The sequence below is a fragment of the Acartia tonsa genome, chromosome 6 (assembly GCF_053477335.1).
Source record: "Acartia tonsa isolate MP-2025a chromosome 6, ASM5347733v1, whole genome shotgun sequence".
NCBI lineage: Eukaryota > Metazoa > Arthropoda > Copepoda > Calanoida > Acartiidae > Acartia > Acartia tonsa.
The window spans coordinates 6,091,762-6,113,167 of record NC_137265.1 but is presented as its reverse complement, the minus strand read 5'-3'; the positions used below and the strand labels follow the sequence as shown (position 1 = coordinate 6,113,167).

At 33.3% G+C, this 21,406-nt stretch overlaps 2 protein-coding genes across 5 annotated transcripts; one reads left to right on the top strand and one right to left on the bottom strand.

Annotated features, from left to right (window-relative positions):
- Positions 1-497: 497 nt before the first annotated feature.
- On the bottom strand, positions 498-21,317 carry LOC145321672 (uncharacterized). 4 transcript variants are annotated; one of them, XM_080163189.1, is made up of 9 exons: positions 21,173-21,317; positions 20,722-20,783; positions 20,344-20,394; positions 18,984-19,038; positions 17,442-17,533; positions 14,538-14,617; positions 1,988-2,102; positions 1,313-1,383; positions 498-622 (listed from the first exon to the last, which is right to left on the bottom strand). In XM_080163189.1, the coding sequence occupies exons 1-9, from the start codon at positions 21,269-21,271 to the stop codon at positions 513-515; spliced, it is 735 nt and encodes a 244-aa protein (XP_080019315.1). In that variant the 5' UTR covers positions 21,272-21,317; the 3' UTR covers positions 498-512. The 4 variants fall into 4 exon arrangements, with proteins under 4 accessions (XP_080019315.1, XP_080019318.1, XP_080019317.1 ...); XM_080163191.1 differs by lacking the exon at positions 498-622 and adding an exon at positions 939-987 and having other exon boundaries at positions 1,270-1,383; XM_080163192.1 differs by lacking the exons at positions 17,442-17,533; positions 18,984-19,038.
- LOC145323239 (uncharacterized) lies at positions 8,837-12,639 on the top strand. The gene is made up of 2 exons (XM_080165681.1): positions 8,837-12,298; positions 12,479-12,639. The coding sequence occupies exons 1-2, from the start codon at positions 11,756-11,758 to the stop codon at positions 12,590-12,592; spliced, it is 657 nt and encodes a 218-aa protein (XP_080021807.1). The 5' UTR covers positions 8,837-11,755; the 3' UTR covers positions 12,593-12,639.
- Positions 21,318-21,406: the final 89 nt, after the last annotated feature.

The following is a 21,406-nucleotide window of genomic DNA, read 5'->3' as shown; positions in this document are numbered from 1 at the left end:
TTGCCTAACCTTGATAGCAATGAAATGAAAGTAGCAGACATTTTTGATCATGGACAGAAAATGAAGAAGCCGGTTTCGTCGTATTTTCCCAGTAGCTTTTGATAGGTTATTTTAGGTTAGATAAATATTAATGATTGCCCCGCTTGGTTGTGAAATAGGACCCGCAGGGTTAGGCTAGAAATAGAAGAAAAGCTACTGTGAAAATACGATTGATTGATTGATTAGCCATAGTCTCTTAGGGTTTGGACCTAACTAGTCATGGAGAAGGCCGAGACACTTTTGTATAGCCACTAGGGCTATCAAGCTCCACGTTCAAGCACATTATGACTTGACCCGCTATCTCATGAGAGCTACTCATTATTACCTCACCCTCGCCGAGTATTACAGGTGTCCCAAATTAAGTCACCGTAATGAATGACGTTCTCCGCAGAGGAGCTTGGGATAAGGGTAGTACTGATATTATGTACTTGAAAATACGATGAAACCCGTTACTATGTTTTATTTTAATGATCCTATTTAAAAAAAAAGTTCAAGTAACATATTTTTTCCTTCTGTATTTGTGAAGTTAGTTGTCCCCACGCATCAAACCAGGTTTTTACTTCTCCGCTTAGATCTATTGCCTTAACAAGGGAATCATTTCAAATATCTTTAAAAAAATAGTCAAACAAGTATATTTACTTCTTTTTGATTTTACTTTAAAAATAGTGTATTTTAGAACATCTATCCAACATAAAATCAATTAAAACTTGTTAAGAATACACTAAAAAAAGACTTCAATAAAAAACTACCCATACTCCCATGTTTTCAGTATTTAAAGGGGGGGGGGGGAGGGGTCAGTTCTCGACAAGCACTTTGAGGGAAATCGCACAATTTTCTAAAATTTACTACAAAACAGTTTACTGTAATTCTTACTTGTATTTCTTAGGATTCTTAACATCATATGTCTATTGTTTATTGTTGAATGTTATCCATAAAAAGAAAAGACTACTATATTACAGGGAGTAAGGGAGGGGACAATGGGCAATTAATTCAATTTAAGAGTTTTTGAAGAAAGGCCATGAAATCCAGAATAATCCAGAAAATTTGGTGGAAATTGTAAAGTGATTGTTAATTAAATCTAGAAAACCATAAACTAAGAAAAAAGTTCCAAGAAAAAAGTACCCAAACTCAGTCAGAAACTGCTAAATTCTTGCACATTCCCTTTAAGTCAGTACCCAAAGTCTGAGACTCCTAAAGATTGAATATTCGATCCATTGTCCCCTCCCTTACTCCCTGACTATATTAACAGATTGGAATGAAATGTCGTCTTCCTGTTGAATGTTCGCTTTAGCAGATGATTCTGTATAATTAGAAAATAATTGAGATCTTCGAGGAGCTGCTAATCTGTAATAAAATATAATTTTTGTTTGTCATCGATTACTGTCAAAGTATTTCTAAATGGGAAAAAACTGTAAACAAATTCTAATAATGTAAAAGTTAAAATACTTTTCTGGTGGTATCTAATTTAATAGGGGGTTGGGCGTCCAAGCTTTTTTTTTTTTTTTTGGGAGGGGGGGTACAAATCTTAATAGGAGGTAATTGAAAATGGTTTGCCTCATCCCAATTTTTTTTATGGAGTGAGTTTATTTTACTTACACCTCCCCCCCCCCCCTCCCGTAAATGATTCCAATCACGGTTTTATTATATTTGTAGTCTATACTCTTAAAACTGACATGTCCACAATCTCTTGTACATGACCCCCTCCTCTTGATCCATAGCTACCATAGTCATAAAATCAATAGATTTCACAGCTTTGGACAGTGATATAATAACGTTTTCTTATTCGTTGGCTTAAAAACTTTGGGGACTATATTGAACTTTGTTTAATTATTAATTTGAGTGTTCAAAAGTTTCAACCACTAGTTTTTAACTCCAGAGGGGGTAACTTTGTGAATCATTATTGGGGATGTACATCAATTTATCGGCCATTGTCTGATCCCTAGTGTACCTGAAACCCTCCTCTTTATCCATAGCTACCATAGTCATAAACTCAATAGATTCAACAGCTTTGGACAGTGAGACACAAATCTCAGTTAATCTACTCGGCAGTTCTGTTAACATTCCTACAGTATAAGAGAAAAATAGATATAGTATATATGTGGATATTATGACAGGGGAAAAATTGTCGTCATTTTAGGTTACTAACATGGACATCATTTATAGGTCAGATCGTTCATCCAGTTAGAGGGGAGGGGATGGGTTAAATGAGGTGGATCTAATAGATTCGACAGCTTTGAACAGTGAAGCACAGATCTCAGTTAATCTACTCGGTAGTTCTGTTAATATTCCTTAAGTATATGTAGGTAAAAAATTATTAAAGAATATGCATGGTTATTAGATTTAGGTTGCTAACATGGACATTACTTATTGGTCAGTTCGTTCATCCAGTAAAAGGGGATTGGATGGGGAGGAGACATTAGGCTGTTTATTACACTAGTCCCCAGAGTTTTATAAAAATGTTTACTTATTCATTAGCTTAACAACTTTGGGGACATAACATTGAACTTCGATTGCTGAGTGTCCAACGTTTTAACCACTAATTGTAATCTATTGATAGGTAATTTTGTGTATCATCATCGAGGATGTATATTAATTTATCGGCCATTGTCTTATCCCTTTAGATCCCTGGGAACGCTACCAAATAAATTTTTAGTATGCGAGATTTTTTTTTATAAATACAAGTTTGTTTAAATAGGTATAAAAGTAGTTGAAATAAAGTTTTATAAACTTAAATTATGATTTCAACTGAAATACATACAAAATATAGATGTGAGGGATACAAAAATAAAAAAAATGAAGCTTTTATGATGCCTATAAAAAATTAATCTTACTGGCCCACCATTGCATTGGTTTATTAAAATGTTTACTTTGTAATGTAAATGTAATTTAGTCTGTGTATTGGCCTATCATTGGTCAGTTGTATTGTATGACGTCATTTTTTGTAGACACTATAAACAGCTTCATGAAAATCATGAAAGCTAAACTCGAAATGATACCGTAGTTTGTAATCATGGGGAAGACATTTTGTTGATTTTAAACCTTCAACGTCATGAGGAACAAAGGGGGAGGTAGGTTGTGCTAAAATTCCGTAAAGGTGCGAGTTTTAAGGCTTAAAAACAGTAGTAGAACGATAATATTAACTAAAAAAATTACCTATAGATAAAAAAAATGTTTTAAAGTTAACGTAAATTTTATCGTTCTATTACTGTTTTAAGCTTTAAAACTCACACCTTTACGGAATTTTAGCACAACCTACCTCCCCCTTTTCCACGATAAATGTATGAAAAATTAAAGCATCTCAAATGAAAATTCAAAGATTGAAACATGAGTAAAAGCCCTAGAAATTATCTTTAACTTGAACCGTGGCATAATTTAGGATATCAAAAGTTGTACCTTCTGCTACTGTGTTATATGTGCGACATTAAAAGTAAGAGTGAGGTGAAATGCCCTGGCCCAAAACAGATACAACTTATTAAAATGCACAGTTAGGACAAAGAGACAAAGGTGGTGCAATCAAATGATTGGTTGTCTGAAATAGTCTTGTAGACCTCCAACAAAAGGTTGTTGTTTAACGTCCCCAGAGGTATTCATCAGAGGTAGAGGTAAAAAGTATTCTGCTAATTTATGATCCCTGTTATTACTGATTAAACTCGGGGAGGGAGGAGACATTGGGCTGTTTATTACACTAGATCCCAAAGTCTATAATAATGCTTTCTTATTCGTTGGCTTTACAACTTTGGTGACTTATAAATTTTGATTGGTTGATTCTTAAAGTTAAGTGTCAAAAGTTTTCAACCACTAATCGTAATCTACAGCAGAGGTAATTTAGTGAATAATGATTGGGAATGTTGTACATCAATTTATCATTCATTGTCTTATCCCTTTAGCTCCCTGGCCAAAGTGCCATAGTGAGTGAATCATTTGCTATTCATCTTTGCCAAATTTTCTGGTTTGCATTTGCTACCTTTTACAATTTGGCATCTCCTGCTGTTCGGCAATTTTCTAATCCCTTTAGATTCCTGATTAAACTGCATTATGCAGTAGTAATATTTATTTATCCCAAGTTTACAAGGTTCAGATTAAAATAACAAGAATTGCAAAGCTAACTTATAACAAGTTCCTAGCATTTAAAACCCAGGATTTACAACGATAAGTAAATGGATCTAAATATAGGGCAATGTGGTTAACAAATTAAAATTAATTGAATAGGTAGTTTGTGCATAAGGGTGCACCAAAATAATGTAACAGCAAGCTTTTAAATCATTGGTGAAAAATATTTTATCTTTATAATCTAGTAACAGGATATCTGTCTGTCTGTTTTACCGAAGGATCTCGATAAAAGATGGACCGATATGGTTCTCATTTACAGTGTAGCTTCTCATAGGTCAGGTTTTAAGCTATTTTGGTGGAGGGTACCACAACCCTCCCAAGAGAAATAGCCTCTGGAAAAATATATTCAAACATTTATTAAACTTTTACGTTAAAAGCTAAAATAGAAGGTTGTTTTTCTTATCCAAGTACCCCTAGAAGCCTCTAGAGGGCGCAGCCACTAGTAACAAAAAATACACTTATCCAAATACCCCTGGTAAAACTTAGTAATTTCTATTTTATGTGGAAAAGTTTTTTTGACATGACCTTGCATAATAATCACAAATTTTCAATATGTTTCATAATCTTTAAACTTTTCAGGGAGGGATAGATAATATCTTATTAAACTACATCCCTTTCTTCCTCCCATTTATAATACAAAGTAGCTTGATGTCTGTCCGTCTGTCTGTCCGTTTATCTGTCCATCCGTCCGTCCGTCCCTTAAAATCTCGGTAACCACTGAACCGATTGGATTCTAATCTTCAGGGTATATACCTACTGGTCCTGTGGTGGTTTTTAGCTATTTTTTTTTTTTTTTTGGGGGGGGGGTGGGACACCCCCAACCCCCCCAAAAATAAAATCCACCCCCAATTTTTTTTAGTTATCTAGGTACCTATTTCCCCCCCATTATTTTGTTTATGGGGAAGTTAGTTCACATTAAACTACTGGCAGCAGCACCAGTAGTACTTAATTTTTTTTTAAAATTACCATTTGGGGGGGGGGGGGGGCAAAACCTAGAGGCTAGGGGCGAAGCCGCTAGTATAATCAGATGCTACCAAAGGTAAAATTGTACACTAAAATGTTAGGGGGGGGGGGGTTCTAGGAGAGATTTTTATTGGTTGCGTGGTGGTACCATACCCCAAATAAGTTATAATCCTTCCCCAGGAACTTTAAGAAGCTACCCTGTAAGGGAGAACCTTATTGGTTTCAGAGGTTAGCGTGATTCTTTAGTACACACACGCACACAGACAGATAGACAGACACAATGACAGAGATTTTTACTTTTTCTTGTAGACTTTCTACGAATATAAAAATGTACAATCATAAGATTAAAACCAGTTTTTTTAGCCCGTGCCTTTGGCACCTCGGGGCTAAAAAATCTGGTTTTAATCTTATAATTGTACATTCTATATCCGCGGAAAGCGGTTTATAATACGATGAAAGTAATAACTATTCTAACTATTGGAAAAATACAAATATTTGAATAACTCTATTACGGATTTAAAGGGATAAACTAATGGGAATCATTATTCACTTATATTATAACGATGACATCTAAACTAGTACAATGCAGTGTCTGTACTCTCGATCTCGTAAATAGCTGTTTGTTTCACAACTTTAAGAGCAGGTTTTATGCCATTTTGAGTGGGGCTGTGACATCGACCGCAAAAATAACCCTAAATATTCAAACACCACACTTAAGAGGCTAAACCGCTATAGGCTAGGGGCGAAACTATTATTTAGATAAACAAACACAATAATTTAAAGATTGTACGAATAAGTAGATTGATATATGTGTTGACCTATGTAAATTGGCCATTTTTTGTTGAATTAAGAGAAAGTTGATATTATTTTATTGATCGATTGCAATAAATTACGGAGCATTCTCGAAAATTGCGCTTCATACACGTTTCTATAACCTGCTGTTACACGAGTTGAAATCTCCTAAAACTTACTTTAAATCAAAACGTTTTTCATATTCTCATTCGTTTCAATTCACCGATAGAGTTAGTACTCTCTCTTTACATCGCTTTTTAAATACGTTTTCACCCTCCCTCCCTAGCCCCTTTTTTCATATTATTTTCATTTATTATTGAAAAGTTTTTTGCTTCTAATTTTTTGTATTTTACATTAATATTTATTTCTTTATTTTTTCAATTTTTGAAATATTAAGTTATTTATGTATCTACATTTTTCTTTCAGATCATCGTTTTTCAATTCTTTGTGATCATGACTCCTTTTGAGTATTACAAACTACGGAATGTCAGGACACTATATTTCCGTAAACTTCGTGAACTTAAGGAGAGGCTAACTTTTTGTGTTGATTTTTATGTAACGTTTCATAGTGCCACAGACAAACATCTAACAGTCCGAGGAATGATTAATCGTGTGTACATTCTTCGTGATCAATTAGATCATCTTAACCATGATTTTGACGACTGTTTTTTCACTGCTAAATCTGTTTATGATGAATTTGGCCAAACATTTAAAGAATTTGAAGCCGAAATTCGCAATAATATATGTCTTCTTGATAAATAATTTTCCAAAATTTTCTTTTTCTTTCTGATAACAAAATTTCTTATTTTTCAGAATTTCAATACACAATTTCTAAATTACTTTTCATTTTCTTCCATTTAAATTTTTTCTTTTTTAAAAATTGTTAAATTTACAGCATGTATTTTTGATTTTTGAATGATTTTCATAAATGTTTACTTTATATTGTTTCAAATCTTTTCACTTTTGTTTTTCATCTTCAGAAATAAAATGCCTGTTCCTACAGGACATTCGCACATTTCCTCAGATGAGGATAATCCCCCCCCCCCCCCGCACCTTCTACAGTGACTTCTACCATAAATTTATCGAGAACCTATTCGGTTCCGTTAACTGCCTCAGCTCCCTCTACGGTTGTAGCTCCAGGCCCTTCATCGGCTTCGCAAACTATTATCCCAAAAGATCCTAAAGATCCTTTAGGGCTCAATAACCTCCCTCAAGCCGGTTCGTTTTTGCCGGGGATAGGTTTTGTGCCTCAAATGCATCAGCCGCCAAAAATGTCAGCGCGACTTCAAGAGTCTGCAGCTTTAGCGCGACCATCGGTGTCTGCAGCTCCAATTATTGAATCTGAAAGAGTCAAGATGCCTGTTAGACATGATTCAGTGTCTTCAGGTAAACTTAATACTTTAGAAAATCATGATTTGATTCAAATTTTGATTTTTTGTTGAGTTCAATAATTTTTTCTTCTTCTTGACAGTTTTTTACCCCTATAAATTTCCTTTTAGAAACTCTAATTTTTTCCTTTCTTTATTTTTTTTTTTCTCTTTTTCACACTTATAAGCCTTTTTTCTACTTTATTACACTTAAAAACAAATTTTTATTTTTTCTTTAGATGATTTTTCCCCCAAACGCAAGAAGTCTAAAAAGAAGAAACGCTACCCAAGTAGTTCCTCTTCATCTAGTTCATTTTCCTCATTTTCAAGTTCTACGGAATCAGATGAACCGAAGAGAAAGAGAAAAGGTATTTTTATTAGATAAAATCCTTTGTCTTATACAATTATTTTCATGAACTCTTTAAATCTTGAAGATATTATCACAGAAATTTATCTTAAATACTGTTTAATTTAAATTATAAATTTCTTAACACCTTATTTCTATAAGCATTGACTAGTTTTTTGACAATTATCCTTCAAATAAATATTTCTTCATATATTTTCTTTCTGTAGGAAAGAAGAAGAAAAAGAAGAAAGGAAAGCGGCACTCGTCTGATTCAGACAGCAGCAGCCAATTAGTAGGAGGTCGGAAAGCTCGACGTCGCCTCCGACGAGCAGCAGAAATCCTATCAGACCCACCAGCGTGGATAGGAATGACCTCTGCAGACATTCACGCCGAGCGAGAACGCTTATTCGAACATCTCAACGTAAGAAAAATTTTAAATTTTTATCAATCATATATTTTTTAATATATGTAGGGGTTAATTAGTCCATTTTTCAACAAAAAAGGGTAGTTACATTGGGTTAAGGGTATTTTTTTCTAAATTTTATTATAAATTTTTCTCTATTCAACGTTTTTTCAAATTTTTTTTGAAATATTAGATTTTTGTTATTTTATCCACGTTATCTTTCTTACAATTATATCTTTTTCTTGGGAATCTCACATAGTTTTTTCTATTCAGTCTTTGGATGAAATGAACGATGTCTCTCTCACATTTTTAAAATGTGTTATAAGGGACACCTGTCGTTCTAAGAATTACGTCGAGGACGCTGCGAAGCGCCTCGTAGCGTTGAAGGCCCCCAAGAACCTCTTATACGACTTACAGCAGTCGTTACAGGCTTGTTATCAAGCAATCAAGGCAAGAATTTCAAAATTTCTTTTCTTTTTTCGTCTTACATAATCAAAACTGTGTCAATCATTTTCTTGTTTTTTATTCGAATCCGGTAGATAGAAACCAGTTCTCATCCTACGAAAAAACTATGTTTAGTATTGAATTATATCTAAGGATGCGCAAGTATAAATTAGAACCAGTTTTATTGGCTCGTGCACCCACGAAAAGACATTTATAATAAAATGCAAGAAATAACTATTCTTTCGTTCCAATTGAATTTAGTTTTTTCAATTTCATTTTTAAAAATCTTTTATTATTTCTATGGAAACTTCTTTTTAATACGGCAGTTATATATTATATTTTATAATAATTTTATTGAATATCAATATTTTCTTTTTATTTAGGTAGCCGAGAGTTCAATAGGCTACATTGAACTGGCTTTTTCTAAAAACATTAGCCACGCCAACAGAGTAGCTTTAGCAGGTAACAGGCGCTATCTCACCTCGCAACAGCAGCGCATCTCTGATTCGTTACCTGACTTTCGAGACTTGGGCCGAGGAGCCCGTGGTGGCTTCTCTAACGGCCGGTTTAACCACAATGGAGGCTCAAACCCTCAGAGGGGCAGAGGATCCAGAGGACGAGGTCGAGGAGTTCTTCGCTGCCACGGTTGTAACGGCGAAGGACATAAAATCGACGACTGTCCTTCCGCTAACTCTAAATCATAAGTCTAATCCACTCTACACTATTCAAGATCTAAATTTACCAATACCTACCTCAGATATTCCTAATTTTCATATTTCTTCTTTAACAAATTTCTGTTTTACAGAAGATTATGATCATTATAAACGTTTATATGATATTCAAGCAGAATTTTTATCCAGTTATTCTCCAGCCTATTCTATTCATTCGCTTACAGCAATCAATTTTTATAAAAATGTTCTTAAAGCACCACCTTTTGTTTTACAGACTCTTACTTTTGGATATCAACCAGGTAGATTATCGAGAATATTTCTTTTTATGTTTACTTTTTTCTACTTTTGTTAAACAAATTTTTTACAATTATTCTCCATAATCTATCTTTTAATTTTTAAGTTTTTACATCTCCTGTGTTACCGTATTTCGAGAAAAACAACAATAGCGCTGTTCGCAATCCCGAATTTGTTTATCAAGAAATTCAATCCTTGTTAGACAAAGGTATTATTGCTCAAATTGATCATCAGCCTTATTGTTGTTCGCCTCTTACGGTAGCTAGTAGAACATGTAGTTTAACTAACACAACTAAACTCAGGAAAATTCTTCGAAACATAAAATTATATTTTCATTTTCTTTCTTCTTTGTTTTTTCATCCCTTTTTTGATTCCCCTAAAGTTTCTATGTTCTTTTTTAAAAAAATCCTTTTTCTTTTCATTTTTTTTTTCGTTGCCCCTTGAAATATTTTTCATTAAGTTTTTTCAGTTTTTAATAAATATCCCTTTTCCATTTTTTCGAAGAATTTTCCTGCTTTTAGATTGTGCATTGACTTATCGCGTCATATTAATCTACTTCTCCAGCCTGAAAACGTCTCCTTAAACGACATTAAGACAGTACTACCTCGCATTTCTCAGGATGTATTTTTTACATCTTGGGACTTGCGAGGTATGTACCACCAAGTACATCTAGATCCCGCTGTTACCGAATTTTTTGGTTTTTGTTACAAGAATGCTGACAGTTCCTATTCTTTTTATAAATATCTCAGGCTACCCTTCGGGGTAGCCTCAGCTGTTTATTTAGTAGATGCCTTGATTCGTCCAGTCAAACATTTTTGTCACCGTCACAATATAGACATTTCTGTCTATATTGATGACGGTTTGACTGTCGAATTAAATTACTTTAAATGTCTTCTCAGTACATATTTTGTATTATCAGTTTTATTATGTGCAGGTTGGCATTTCCAACTTTCTAAATGTCAATTAGAACCTGTCAGACGCATTCAATATTTAGGATTTATTCTAGATAGTAGTAAAATGATAATTTCTCTTCCTATCATAAAAATTCAAAAAGTCTTATTTCTTCTTGATAAAATTTTACTTGCTTTTGACTCCAATGACCCTGTAGATGTTAAAATTTTAGCCTCCTTTTTAGGCAAATTATGTCACGCATATTTTAGTCACGGAGACTTTATCCGTGTAATAGCTAGAAATTCTAATCATGCTTTAGGTGTTTACACCTCACAGTACGGTTGGAAAGGATCTTTGTTTGTTAATGCAGACATGTTTCAAGAACTGTCCCTCTGTAAAGAACATTTTGTTTCTTTAAACGGACAGCCCATTCGCACTGAATCAAAAACAATAGAAGTTTTGTCCCCCCATCAAATTTCTTTTTTAATTGACAACATTGATCCTAATGATTTAAACAAACATTGTAATATCTTCGTGTCGGACGCTTCCGACCATTCAGCCTTTTCTTTCAAAGCTGGAGATTGTAAAATTGTTTCTGATTATTTATTTACTCCACAAGAATCTGAATTATCTTCAGGACATAGAGAACTTTTAAGCATTATAAAAGCTTTTGAACATTACAGCAATTATTTTGCTACCCTTAAAGGACAATTGGTTATTTGGATAACAGATAGTATGTGTCTATATTCTTTTTTGCGTATTGGAAGTTGTAATTTAGTAATTCAAAAATTGTTAATTCAATTAAAACTTTTGGAATTTCAATACGCAATTCGTATCTTACCTAAGTGGATGCCCCGAGACAGCTCACTCATTACTTTAGCAGATTTAGGCTCTAAACTTTTTAAATCTTCTAATGAATTTGGAATTAGTTTAGATGATTTTCAATTTCTTCAAAATTATTTTTCTATCAAATTTTCAATTGACTGTTTCGCAACATCCAGAAATTGCAAAGTAGAGAAATTTATTTCCCCTTTCCCTCAACTAAATTGTGTCGATATTGACTTTTTTACAGTTTCCCTGACTAGTTCAGAATGTTACTACATCCACCCCCCAATTTCTTTACTTTCTCGTGTTTTTAATAAATTAAAATTGTATGATGATATAACAGCAGTAGTAGTTTTGCCCGCATGGCCAACGTACCCCTTTTGGAATTGTATTGTTAAAGGATCTTATTTTAATTCTTTTGTCAAAAATTTTCTTCTTTGGGATCCTTACTATATTGCTTCTACGCCAAATAATTTTTTCAATGGCCACAAGACGTTTAAAACTCTCGCCTTATTGATTCACACCAGTAAAGAATATGCAATTCCTTTACCTCAATTTTAATTAATATATTTTTTAATGAACTGTACAAAATTTTTTTCAGCATCTTAAAATGAGAACGTCTTTCAAACACTCTACCGTTAATTATCATAAGTTTAACGCTTCTTTACAAACCATTAAAGACAATAGACCTCTAGAGAAGAGAGGCCCCCTCTATTTTCCTTCAGTTTTCGAGAAATATAACTTTACGGAAAGAAGAAAACGTCACATAAAACTGACCGCGTCATCAAGAACTAAGTCCACACAATTACTTCACAACCGTACTTTACGACGTTTTGAAATTTTTTGCGGAAATAGACATAAGACTCTACTAAATTTCTCAAAGAAAGATTTAGCCGCTTACATCGAATTTCTAGAGGACTCCGCAGCTAAAAAATCCGCCGTAGTCGGACTGGCAGGTGCCATCGACTTCCTCGCCTCCGCATTGGATATTAAATCACCCTGGACCCCCCAAATAGAGAGGATGTACCAAGGTATCACAAGACGAGCCTCAACAGAACAGCCTCTAACCAAGAAAGCGCCCAAACTACCCATTCAATATCTGACCATGGCTATTGATAAACATGTGACACCTTTTTTAAAGGATCCAGACCAGGTAATCAGTTTTACACAGCTCATAAATCTTTTTTCGAATAAAATTTTTCTTCAAATTTTTTACTATAAGATCTTAGAAAATTTCGGACCAAACTAATTTCAATATACGGGGTTTACACTTTTCTATTCTTTCATCCCACATTGATATTGTTTTCTAATAGAAATCTTATTTGTTCTTAAGATTCCAATTGTAACCCTCCGAGCGATCGTGGCACAACACTTACAATACAGCCTGTGCGCCCGCATCTCCGACCTGCTGCGTCTGAAGGCCTGTGATTTAGCAGTTACTGGGTGATACTCCCGCGATGTCAATAACCTTCAGATCTTCTAAAACTGACCCTAGGTATTTATTTTTAATATTGCCAAGAAGTTTTTTCTTTAAAATTTTTTATGCCTTTCCCAGATAATTATGATTTTAATTTCAAATTTTTTGAAGATTTCTTTTCTACCTTATTAGTTTTAATTTCTTCGTTAAAATCCAAATTACTGTTACTAAAAATTTTTTCTAGTTATCGTTTAATTACCTATCTTATACTTTAGAAATCTTGAAAGTTTTTACCAAGGAAACTTTTTCCTAATTACAGTTTTATTCTACTTATTTCCACGAAGTCTAAAGAATTTTAAAAATTATCTTTTTCAACTTTTTTACCTCATCTAGAGCATCATTTGGTTTAAATCTTTTTACAAAGATATTAACATTATTTTATTTTTTTAGATTCGAGGGTTCAACAAGTTACGTTATTTTTAATGGATCAGAGTACTGTCTTTATTCACTACTGGTCCTCTATTATAACAGGCTTCGGCTATATTCATCAGATTCATCCTGCTTAGATACCAGCTACCTTCTGCCACGCACTGGCAACGGCACCACTTCGAAATCTTCTAGGCGAGTTTTTTAAGCATAATAAATTCACACATTTCTTTTACCTTTTTTATTTTTTCACATTTTTATTAGTAATTATTTTTAGAATCCTAGTTGCAGTTACACCATTTCAGCTTCTACCTTAATGAAGGATGTCAATTTAATTTATAGTAATCTAGGACTTAAGCATAAAATTACATCTAAATCCGCAAAAAGCTTAAGAGTGTCATCGGCCTTTAGATTAGGTATGAGCGATGATCATATCCGAGTCTTAGGCCGATGGCGCTCCATTGCTACAGCTCAACATTATCGAGCTATTGACGACACAACGCTCCTTGAAATATTTTCAAAAATTATGCTAAAATCCTCGAGCACAGCAGTCCCCAGGTCCCTAGCAGCTCTCACAGACCAAGCCTCCAATTCCATCACTTCACGATCGACACCTTCTTGGTCCTCCGCCCATTCAGCCTCTCTGAACCGCGCCCTTATTTTCCAAATTTTGTTAGCTTCGGGCTATCTAGACCCCCAAGGATGCCCTCTCAACAACGAAGGTTACCCGCTCCCACAAGAAGTTCCGGAGGTTAGAGCCAATGGCGAGGAATTCTTAGCCATCGAATCTTCTCAGACTTTCATCGTGACTCTGCCTAACTAAGTCATTATATAACTTGTATTATTTTTTACATTTATGTCTTTTCATTAAGATTCTTCAATAAAACAAGATTTTTTAATTTCATATTAGTTATTTCTTTCAGTATTTTTTCAGATTATTTAAAAATGATTCTTTTTAAAAAAAAAAGATTTTTTTTTTTTTTTATAATAGCTACCTACCATCGAATTTATTAATTTTTCGATTTCGAATTGGTCTGTTCATATCCGAACACTCTCACGAATTTCTTCGTTTCATTTCGATTGGTTCCTAAATACTTCTCGAATTCTTCGAATTTTCCCAATATTCTAACTCTTTTAGCTTACTTTTCGAGGATTCTTTAGTGATTTATGGAATATCGATCGATAAAAAATATTAATTGTAGCATAAGGAAACGAAATAAGACGTTTTTAATGGAATTAAATGAAGTTACAAAATGAAACCATATTTTATAGACGTTCAATCAAGTTAACAAAAAAGTCAAATATAGCAAAAATAAATATCATTTACTATTTTTCTGGTACCCAAAGTTTTATAGCACGTTCTCTCATTCTTGTCTTATTGGGTCAATTGGTTGGTTTAAGCTAGCAGTGTCCAAACTTTTCAACTGATAATTGCAAACAAAAAAACGGGTTCTTTGGTTTATCATCATTGGATACGCAATCAATTTATCATTCAATGTAAAATGACGAGTTTATGTTGTTGAGGGAGGGGGGGATAAAATCCTTTTACCTGCAGCCCTAAGATCTCGTTTTCTCCTGCCAGTCCAACCAGACCCCTGCACTAATAGCTGTCCCAGCAGCTGAGAAAATCTAGGAAAAAATATTCATTTTTAATCCAATGGATATATTATTACTTGGATCTTACACCAGATATTCATGTCTCTAATAAAGTGAAACACGCAGCGGGCTAAAATAACGATTCCTCCCATCCACCCCATTTACCCCCGCCCCTCCTACTGGATGAACAAATTGACCAATAAATAAGTTCTATGTTCTCGAGCTAAATTAACGACAATTTTTCCACTGTCTTAATATCCACTTATATTCTACATATATTTTTTTATTCCAGGTATTTTAGTATGATAAGGATAAATATTAGCATGGATATTAAGGGATAAGGCACTAGACGATAGAATGATATATGTACAATGTACATCCTTTAATGATGGTAATCAAAATTACCCGTTTCTGTAGATTATCGGTTAAAAATTCATAACACAATTAGTTTGGAACAAAAATTTGGATCCAACGAATAAGAAAACTTGGTTTATTAAGCTTTGGGTCTTATCGTACAATTCTAAATATTTCAATGCAGAAATAGGATGATTTTAAAATAAAACTTTATAAAAGTTCTAGTGGACAGGTTTAGAAGAATAAGACCAACATTATTATAAAACTTTGGGGACTAGTGTAATAAACAGCCCAATGTCCCCTCCTTCTCTAATAAATAAAGTTCCCACTTATCATGAATATTTTAAATATTTCAATGCAGATATAGGATGATTTCAAAATAAAACTTTATAAAAATTCTAGTAGACAGGTTTAGAAGAATAAGATAACATTATTAGAAAACTTTGGGGACTAGTGTAATAAACAGCCCAATGTCCCCTCCTTCTCTAATAAATAAAGTTCCCACTTATCATGAATATTTTAAATATTTCAATGCAGATATAGGATGATTTCAAAATAAAACTTTATAAAAATTCTAGTAGACAGGTTTAGAAGAATAAGATAACATTATTAGAAAACTTTGGGGACTAGTGTAATATACAGCCCAATGTTCCCTCCCTCTCCGGTATTTTAAGTTCCTAAAAAGCAATTCACTTATCATGAAAATTCTAAATATTTCAATGCAGATAATAGGATGATTTTAAAATAAAACTTTATAAAAATTCTAGTGGACAGGTTTAGAAGAATAAGATAACATTATCATAAAACTTTGGGGACTAGTGTAATATACAGCCCAATGTTCCCTCCCTCTCCGGTATTTTAAGTTCCTAAAAAGCAATTCACTTAGGAGAATAAGAAAACATCATTATAAAACTTTGGGGACTACTGTAATAAACATCCAAATGTACCAAAAAAAAAGCAATTCACTTATCATGAAAATTCTAAATATTTTAATGCAGATATAGGATGATTTTAAAATAAAACTTTATAAAATTTCTAGTGGACAGGTTTAGAAGAATAAGAAATGCCCTCCCATAATTCTTGGAGCCTTAGTAAAACAGTTTTATTAATGTTGTTCAATATCTTAGACTTTTTAGTATATCAAATTTTTATCCTTTTTTACTTTGTCTGAAACTAAAGATCTTAAATTTCTTGTCCAAATGGGTTGTACTTTTCAGAGAAGCCTTGTAAATGTTTTCAGTATTCTTTTGCTAAGGGCCAAAGCAACTAGCTGAAGTATATCAACTAGAAATGTATTTTGTCTGTAGCTTAAATTTTCGATAACTACTGAACCGATTAAGTTCTCTATATTAGGAAGCTTTACAAAAGGTTCGTGAATGGTTTTAAGCTATTCAAATTGTAGATTTAGGTTTTTGGATGGTTTTAGACTAAATTTCTGTTTTCCTACCCCCTCGAATACAAGCTCATAGAAGCTACAGGCGCAGCTGCAAGTATTTTATAGTACAGCTTCTCTGTGTGTCCGGATTTTATAAAATCTCAATAAAGATTCTCCATTTATAAATAAAAAACATTCCAATAACCAAACAAGAGCACGTGAAAAGTGATACAGCATTGCTTTTAATTGGCTAAAAGTCGTTTAAATCATTTGCTTAGTATGCCATAAGATTTCTAAAAAAACATCATTTTTCAATGTATTATTCAATGTTTTTGTAGAAGTATTTTGTTTATTTGTAAAAAAATATTGTGCTATTTTACAAAGGATCCCGAATATTTTCTCTTTCTCTGTGGACCATAAAAGTGGTGCATATTATAAAATATGACCCTTTATATACCATTCACCAGATTTTCTTACCCGGCATGCCTTGCCTACCTTTTTATTTTACAATATTTCTTTATAATAATGTTCTATTTTATAGTGTCAAGCTATAGTTTTTAATGAAACAAAGATGAAAACATCAATAAACCGAAGCTCTGTAACGGTAGGACAAACGAACATTAGATCTTTAATCTTTATATACCATTCACCAGATTTTCTTACCTGGCAACCACTTTTTAAAACTGACACAAAAAAACTCAACCTTAAAAAGTGTTACAGCGTTGCATGTGGCAGTTGCTTTGATGTCTTTTTCCAAAAAAATTATTTCGCCTTACTTAAAGATAAAGGTGTAAAATAACGCTAGAAAATAAATTAGATCAAGGGATATTTACTTGAAGGGAATTTGGTTAAATCCATGCATTTGACTCTTCTATGAAATTAATCAGAGAGAGAGAGAGGGGACAATGGGCTGTTTAATTTTTATTGCATTAGTCTCTAAAGTTTTATAATAACACTTTATAATTAATTGGCTTAACAACTTTTGGGACTTAATAATAAGTTGAGTGTTCAAACGTTTTAACCTTTACTTCTAATCTACAGAAGGGGTAATTTTGTGTATAACCATTGGGGATGTACATTAATTTATCTCTTTAGATCCCTGGGATTAGATAAAGTTTAATACATTACCTACGAATAAAGGGTAGAGATAACTTGAGAAGCGATGCTAAAAAAACAGCCAGACCAAAAACCACCGGCATAGCAACCATATACGGCCATCTACATTGTGTTTATACAATAATCATAAAAAAACAAGGATGACATCATCAAAAAGTAGCTAAGCACAGATAAATAATAGAATGTACAACAAACATACAAAGTTACTTATAGAGCAGATGTTTAATTGTCATTACAAAAGAAAAGAAGATTGAATATGCAAAAACTCCAAGAAAATCGCAAATATTTTTTTTTTAAATAAGGTTCTGGCTTTTTAATGATGACCGATCGACAGACGAAGAAAACAATGTATAGACTAGATGCGCATATGTCATAGGAATCTTAAATGAAAATTTCAGCATCTTTAATAACAGCCGAGAAAATTACATTTCTCCTATAGCATTTCATACAGGCGGACTGACTAACAGAAAAAGTGAATTATAGAGTACCTTCGTTAATAAGAAACATAGACAGGCATAGTAACCTGTAAAAAGTAATATAGTGTAGGTAATAAGCAGGGAGTAAGGGAGGGGACAATGGATCGAATATTCAATTTTTAGGAGTCTCAGACTTTGGGGACTGGATTAAAGGGAATGTGCAAGAATTTAGCAGTTTCTGACTGAGTTTGGGGACTTGCGCATGAAATGCCGCTACTCGTTATGTATGTTTTGAATTTTGCAGACGGGGAGAAATGATAAGGGAAGTGGGGGGAAGGGAAATAAACACTCGTTGTGTTAGTTTGGAATGTAGCAGACGGGGAGAAGGGAGAAGGGAGGTGGGGGCAAGGGAAATAAACAGAATAAAAAGGGGCAGTCATATTCTTGCTAGCAGCTGGCCGGGTCCAATAATCTTTTAATATAAAAATCACACCAAAAAACCTCAATATATTTCATCAAAAACAAGTTGTGATTTCACTTTACATGACTCTATGGAAATCTATTATTCAATTAACAATCCCTTTATAATTTCCTACAAATTAATTAAATCAAACTGGATTTCATGCCCTTTCTTTGATAACTCTTATATTGAATTAATTGCCCATTGTCCCCTCCCTTACTCCCTGGGTAATAAGTATTAACAATGAAAAAATTCCTCCACCCCCGTACCCCATCCCCTTCCCTTCTACTGGATAAACGAACTGACCAATAATGAATAAATTATAGGGGAAATAGCAACCTAAATTGACGAAATTCTTCCCCTGTCCTAATATACAAGTATATTCTACATCCATTGACACACTATAACATAAAAATCTGCCAGCTAACCAGGGATCTAGAGGGATAAGACAATTGCCGATAAATTGATGTAGATCTCCAATGATGATATAAAAATTAACCCTTCTGTAAATTACAATTAGAGATTGAAACGTTTGGGCACTCAACTCAGTAAACCTATCAATCAAAATTCAATAAAGTCCCCAAAGTTAAATAAGAAAGCGGTATTACTTTGTAGACTAGTGTAATAAACAGACCACTGTCCCCTCCCTCCCTGGGTTAACAAGGTAAAAACACTCCTGCGGAAAGCTTGGACAAACATGGCGCGCTTCACAGGATCTCCAAAATACTTTTCTCTGAAAATTAAAACATATTATATTTTATGAAAGACCAGCGACAACGCCCCTAGCTTTAGTGGCTCTGTATTCGAAGGGGCTAAACAAATAGATTGAAACCAGCAAAAGACTTAAATCTGAAAATGAAATAGCCTAAAACCATCACGGGACCGATGTGAAGCTCACTTACAATAGTGAACCCCATCGGTTTGGTAGAAATTGATATCTTAACTTCATACAAAAAAAAACTTTTAATGGGATAATGATTCAATGAATATTCCCCCCCCCCCTCCCACCCCCCCCTCTCCTTAGATAATTTCTTTCTACTAATAAACTTTTACTCTATAAACATTTTAGATAAATTGATTTATCATAATTTTTAGAAATTCCAATTAGGTGGCATTTTTGCCCCTGTTTATTCAACACACCTCTATTTTGTTTTATGAACTTGTTTACATCCAAGAAAAAAGTTAAATTGAATTTTTCTGGTTTTGACATTTATGTGTTTTGCAAAGGAGGGGAAAAACTATTTACCAGTATGGCTTAGAAACCGAGTAATATCCGATAGATTCGAACCGTTTCTTAGCCGTACTGAAACAAATCATGTATAACATTATATTACAAACAATTTTAGAAAATTACTAGATATCTTCCTAGACCTGTTCTCCTTTGTTTTAATTTTTCTACCTCGCAATTATGGATGTTGTTATCCTCGATTTATTGCAATATATTTCTTATCACAAGTTTGTTCCTCTAAAATTTTATTTTCATAAAACGAATAATTTCTCGAATCGTAATTTAGACAGCTTTTATCGGATATTAAAATGCAAAACTGGTATTGATATAATGATTTTTATTTTAATATTCGTGGAATAAACATGATTTCTAGTATGGCTGAAAACCGATCTAATTCAGCGGATATCGATCTGTCTCGAAGCCATAGTGGAAAAAAATTTCAATATACTTTCAGGGGTGTATATTCTGCACGAGATTTTTTTTCCCCGGCTACAAAATTTTTTATTTCCCCCCCCCTGGTTTATTTCTCACCAAGTAGGGGGGAAAATGGAAAAATATTTAAAGAACACTATATTTTATTTATTTTATCCCTCCTACCACACATTTTTTAGTTTTTTTCACCAAGGAGGGGGGGGGGGGGGGGAATGGAAAAAATGTTTTCAGTTTTCTTAATTTTTACATTTTTTTCCCTCCAACCACTTATTTTTTATTTCCCCCCCCCCCCTCCCCTGAGCCGGGGATCCCATGTAGAATATACACCCCTGTATACTTTTCATAAAAATAAATTACTACCTATTAAATGAATGTTACCTTAGCCGATCATCATGTTGAAATTCTTCTTCCAAAAACTCTACAGGCGAACTAAATAATTTAAAAGTCTTAAAAGTTATAATTATGATCTTAAATGGGTAATCATTGAGGGAGGGAATATTTTTATAAACACAACAATCAAACTTTTATTAAAAAAATCTTAATTGAATGTAAAAACTAGCGAGCAGTGTCCAAATATTTCTACCACCTATTCAACCTACAGAAGGGGGATAATTTTGTTTCTCACAATTGGGGAGTACATCAATTTACTATTCAATTAAAGATCCCTGAAAATCATTCATATAATTTAAGTTCTGAAATATTTCTGTCTAAATGTTTCGCTTGTGTTTAAATGTAATAACATCTTCCTTGTCTTACCTCGTAGCAGCAAAGAATGGAGAATTTTTCATGAGAGCGTACACATCACCCAGGAAAAATATCTAAATATCAGAAAAATATGCAAAATTAGTGAAGTTTGAGAATAACAATGACAAAATGTATTTTTTTTAGACTTCTATTTGAGATAGTACGCTGAAATGTAGTGTGCAAATTAAATCAATGTGCATCTTCAAGCTTTAAAACTCATGTTTTTTATCTTTCATTTGTATATTTTCAAACTAAAATTCAAATTACTCAGGAAGGGAAGGGACATTGGTCAGATTATTACACCGATCCCCAGAACTTTATAATAACATTTTCTTATTCGTTAGATTGGCAATTTTGGGGCTTTCATTGAATGTTGACTGGTGTAATTTTGAGTATTATCATTGGGGATGTATATCAATTCATTGACCATTGTCTTATCCATTTAGAAACCCTGAAATTTTACCTTGATAAAATCATCGAATTTAAGAACTTGATCTACCCTGGGTAGAGTCTTCATAAATATACCAAAATCATTTCGCACCTCCGGTATTGTTGACACCATTTTATACTTTTTTATTTATTTGAAATTCAAGTTATTTGTCATTATAAATAAAATCTTTTTTTTACATTGCATTGGTATTCACAAAATGTAAAGTTTAGAGGTGAAGTCATTTTCTATATCAAGTTCTAAATCACT